The sequence below is a fragment of the Engraulis encrasicolus genome, chromosome 2, assembly GCF_034702125.1.
Source record: "Engraulis encrasicolus isolate BLACKSEA-1 chromosome 2, IST_EnEncr_1.0, whole genome shotgun sequence".
Lineage (NCBI taxonomy): Eukaryota > Metazoa > Chordata > Actinopteri > Clupeiformes > Engraulidae > Engraulis > Engraulis encrasicolus.
In genome coordinates this window covers 23,843,223-23,848,222 of record NC_085858.1, presented here as the reverse complement: position 1 = coordinate 23,848,222, position 5,000 = coordinate 23,843,223, and the positions used below count along the sequence as shown (strand labels likewise).

Sequence of the window (5,000 nt, the reverse complement as noted above, 5' to 3'; positions counted from 1 at the left end):
GTTGTCCCGGGCCCAGGGAGAGAGGGGCCCCATAATTGGTTGCTCATTACATTGTGTGTATTGGGTTGGGGGGCCCTTTCAGATTACTTTGACCTGGGCCTGGCCAAAACTGTCACTGGCCCTGCCTCTCCCCATTCATTTCATGTCGCGTTCTTCACTGTCCTGTTTCAATAAGGTTAGCCCCCACCCACCCCGAAACTTTTTTTTTTAAAGGGACACCGTGTGATATTTTTAGTTTATTTCCAGAATTCATGCTACCCATTCACTAATGTTACCTTTTTCATGAATACTTACCACCACCATAAAATTCTAAGTATTCATTATGACTGAAAAAAATCCACTTACATGAAAAGGGGGATCTTCTCTGTGGTCCGCCATTTTGAATTTCCAGAAATAGCCATTTTTAGCTAAATGACTGTACTTAGGCCATACTAGAAAATATTAGTTTACTACTCAGTAAACTTTCATGAAAAGATCAAATTTGGCAATAGGCAGCCCAGTTTCAATGAGCAGCATAGTTGCAGTACCTTTTTTGAACATTTCCTGCACAGTGTACCTTTAAAACATAATATCCGAGACACACACTATTATACCGTATATATAAAAAGCATCCCTACCTGCATGGTTGTAAAAACACACCGTCACCTCCTCTCCCTCTCCCTCTCCTCCCCCTCTCCCTCTCCCGCAGGGTGATCGAGAAGCGTCAGGAGAATGGCGAGACGATTGAGCTGTCGGCGGAGGGCCGTCCGGAGCTGGTGGAGGAGCTGGAGATGCCGGTGGTGGACTGCACCTGCTGCGGCCTGCCGCGCCGCTACATCATCGCCATCCTCAGCGGCCTCGGCTTCTGCATCTCCTTCGGCATCCGCTGCAACCTGGGAGTGGCCATCGTCAGCATGGTCAACAACCACACCGTCTTCCACGGCAGGAAGGAAGTCATACAGGTGAGAGGCAGACACATGAGACAGACACACTGAAACACAAGAGGAAGATCATAACAAGTAAGACAGACAGAGAGACAGACAGACGCCCACGGTAAGAGGGAAGTCATACAGGTGAGAGACAGGCAGAGAGACAGACACATCAGACAGACACACTGAAACACAAGAGGAAGATCATAGCAAGTGAGACAAACAATGGTGAAGTGGTTAGGGTGTCAGACTTATAGCTCAAAGGTTGCCAGTTCGACTCCTGACCTGAGATAAAGAGATTTGTTAGACCAGTGTTTCTCAATTGGTGGGTCGCGGAGGGGTCATGGGTGGGTGGCGGAGCCTTGGTGTAAAACAAACGTAATTCTAAAAAAGAATCTAACTTTTCCTGCAACAATTTACAACTTTTATGTTGATAGGCTAGTGAACTCCGTGTCATCTGTCGTCATAGATACAATCTGAATGTTTATGCGAGATATATAGCGTGCAACCAGTCATTCGAGTCTTGGTTACATTTTGAGAATTGCATTGAATTGACTTGAACGCAAAAAAATTGGGTCGCGACCGAATGAGAGTGGAAAATGGTGGGTCCCCAGACTGTTCCAGTTGAGAACCACTGTGTTAGACAGACACGCCGTCTTCTATGGCAAGAGGGAAGTCATACAGGCGAGAGACAACCAGAGAGACACATCAGACAGACCCGCAAGTGAGACAAACAATGGGTAGATTATGGGTAAGCGGTTAAAGTGTCAGACTTGTAACCCAAAGGTTGTCAGTTCAATTACCCAACCTGCTAGGTTGGTGGGCAGAGTGATTAACCATTGCCCTCCACCATCCTCTGCCATGACTATGGTACCCTTATATTATTAGCATTGTACCGTCCCGCCGCACTGCTCCCTTAGCTTAGGGCACCGTTTAGGGCTGCCCCCTTGCACGGGTGAGACATAAATGCAATTTCGTTGTGTACTGTGTGGCGTGCGATGTCACAATGACAATGCAAGTTTCCCAGGTGAGCTTCCACATTCCCAGGTGCGCTTTCACAACTAGTCAGACAGACACACCGTCTTCCATGGCAAGAGGGAAGGTATACAGATGAGACAGACAGACAGACACATAAGACAAACAGACACACTGTCTGTCTACCAAGACAAGAGAAAGCTCATTCAGATGAGGAATGGAGGGAAAGCATGTGAGGCAAACAGATGAGACACACAGAGAGAGTGAAATGAAGGTCATACCTATAAGTAAGAGATGGAGAGTCAGGAAAGGGGAGAGGGAAGGTAGAGAGAGACAGCACACAGACAGCAAGAAGGAGGTCAGGAGGACATTAGGAGGGGATGAAATTTGGGGGAAGAAGGAGGACAGGGAAAAGTGAGACAGATGGACAGACAGACCGATCAACAGCAACAGGTTGGTCATATAGAGGAGAGGAAATGGTGACCTCACAGGGAGTGCGTTGCAATATGCGACCTTGCCTCCTCCACTTGCGCTTGTCTCCTCGTCCCGCCTCCTGGCCCCTCCTCCGTGGAGAAAACAATAAAGTTTCCCAGCTGTCAGCCTAGCCACAACAACTTTTGAGGGACTGTTTTTCATTCACCATCCCAATTGCAAATGAGAAAAAAGACTCTACAATTGAGCTTTTGCAAGATATTGAAATATAATGCTGTTGTCAGTGATGTCATCATGACATATTACTTCCTGGTACGAGGAGAGAAGCAAGTGGAGGAGGCAAGTGGAGGAGGCAAGGTCGCATATTGCAACGCACTCCCTGTCTACAAGCTTGGTTTTACCAGACCACATTAATTACTTTATTTTTGGTCTGGATCCCCAATGCCCTGGCTTAGGTGGGTTTGAGACCTGCTCTGGCCAATCGCTGACAGTTGACGTTCATGACGTATGTTATTATGCTCCCAAGTGCGTTCGCTTATTGGCCGGCCGTCTGGTGGACAGCTAAACCCTCCCCAGAGAAGCGTAATCAGACCATTCGTGAATTGCAAAGTAATTCAAAATAAATGGTCTTGCCTGTCAGGCAACTATCTACAGGAGCCAATATGAAAAATGAAAGATAAAATCATTCAAGGATGTAATATGAGCTCAACCATTGGCCATCAAGGAACAAGATGGAATGGGGAGAAACACACAGAACAGAGACATAAACGTATTTGCTTTATATTGAAATAAGAAGTAACACCAAATAAAATGTGGTGATAATGACATGGGTTAAAGAAAAATGCTTGACAAACCATTATGGAGATGAAGGTTGAGTCAGGATTTTTGATCGCATATTTTGTGTCTTTAAATAGGCCTAATCAGATTGACCTTCTCAATTCTCCATGCTCGATATGTAGACGGAGGCCAAGTATGCAGGACAGGTACAAGAAGAGATGCCAAGTTCCCACATGGGTTGCCAAAACAATAGTGACGTCTGCAAAGTCCTCCAGGGTCAGGGGATGGAAGGAAGAACCAGGCCCGTCGTCAAGGGTGACACAAATGGGTCAGTTGTCCTGAGCCCAAGAGGAGAGAGGGCCCCCAGAATTGGGTCCCCATTACATTGTATGTACTGAATGAGGGGGGGTCCTTTCAGATTATATTGTAGGATAACAGGAGCAGAAGACGCTGTCATCAGCTCTGGGACAGGGAATGGAAGAATGATACAGCAACTTAGGGGGGATGTTTGGTCCTCCAGAATGAGAAGCCTGCTATCTAAGCCCTGCTTGATCTCTCAGCATCAGGGCTGGGCTGGGGGAGACATAGGGCCCGGGCACTTTTGGCTTAAAGGGGCCCCTCATAATTAGCAGCATAGAACTTACTCACCAATGGGCCCCACACCCTCATGGGCTCCTATTTTCAAAAATGTTAAAAAAATATATATATATACATTTCTGAAATTAGGGGCCCACGAAGGTGTGGGGCCCACGAGGGTGTGGGACCCAACGGGAAATGCCTGCTATGCCAGATGACCAGTTCAGCCCTGCTCAGCATATTTTGGTTGTCCTGTCAGGCAATAGTGTGAAAGTGTCGCTTTCAGCAGCAGCATGACAGATTTCTCGACATCAGCACTCTTGTTTGCATCGTGAGACGTGAGATGTTAAATATGCGAAACTTTATTGTTTGAAACATAACAGCATTTCACAGAGTGAGCGTTTACATGTGATTACAGCGCAATGGTTTTGTATGAGGGGTGCTGTCAGTCTCGTTCAGTGATCCTTACAATCACCACAGTTGTCGGTGGTGAGAAAAGTGGGGAGAAGGCATTGGGTTATTGACGAACGACTAGGGTTTCCAGAGTTGAAAGCGTTGTCTTTGCTTATTAAATTACCTGCTACTATCTGCTATCGTCACCTAAGCATTTTTTATGCCCTCTTGTTTTTAATGCCCCACTCATTCACACACCCCATCTCTCTCTCTCTCTCTCTCTCTCTCTCTCTCTCTCTCTCTCTCTCTCTCTCTCTCTCTCTCTCTCTCTCTCTCTCCCTCTAGCCTGCACAGTTTTCGTGGGACCCAGAGACGGTGGGGATGATCCATGGGTCTTTCTTCTGGGGTTACATAGTTACACAGATCCCTGGAGGATTCATATGTAGAAGGTTTGCCGCCAATCGGTAAGCAGACCACGGCAAACCTGCCGTCTACGGCCAAACAGCAGCACAGTCGATGTGTCCTGTATCACACTTCAACCAGTGGTGTAGTCTACGTTTTGTAATCTCACTTTTTCTATAATAAATTGTATCCTGATTGATCCTTTTAACTACGACGTCAAGACTTATTTTATTTTTGCAAGTGAGTCAACTAAAACACAACGCAGAGCATTCATCCTTCAATTTTTATTGGAGAAGAGAATTTTGGAACACATCCAAAATCTATCAGCAGGTATACGGAGTATACACACTTCTACATTTTAGGGGCTTCAGTATACCCACTTAAAATGGATTGATCCATTATTTAGAATAGCATAAATATATACAGTAGGGGTGGGCGATATGACGATATTATATCGTGAATCGCGATATTGAGTAAAATATCGTCTCGAATCTGCCAAAGTGGAGAAATTGTATAGATCGTCTTGCAGTGAAGATG

General features: G+C 46.0%; 1 protein-coding gene across 1 annotated transcript in view; it reads left to right on the top strand.

Annotated features, from left to right (window-relative positions):
- Positions 1 to 5,000, top strand: part of slc17a7a (solute carrier family 17 member 7a) — a 29,490-nt gene that overhangs the window by 16,448 nt on the left and 8,042 nt on the right. Inside the window, exons 2-3 of the mRNA XM_063214381.1 lie at positions 689 to 941; positions 4,407 to 4,525. Of these exons, the coding sequence (XP_063070451.1) occupies positions 689 to 941; positions 4,407 to 4,525 (372 nt within the window). The remainder of the gene's footprint in view (positions 1 to 688; positions 942 to 4,406; positions 4,526 to 5,000) is intronic.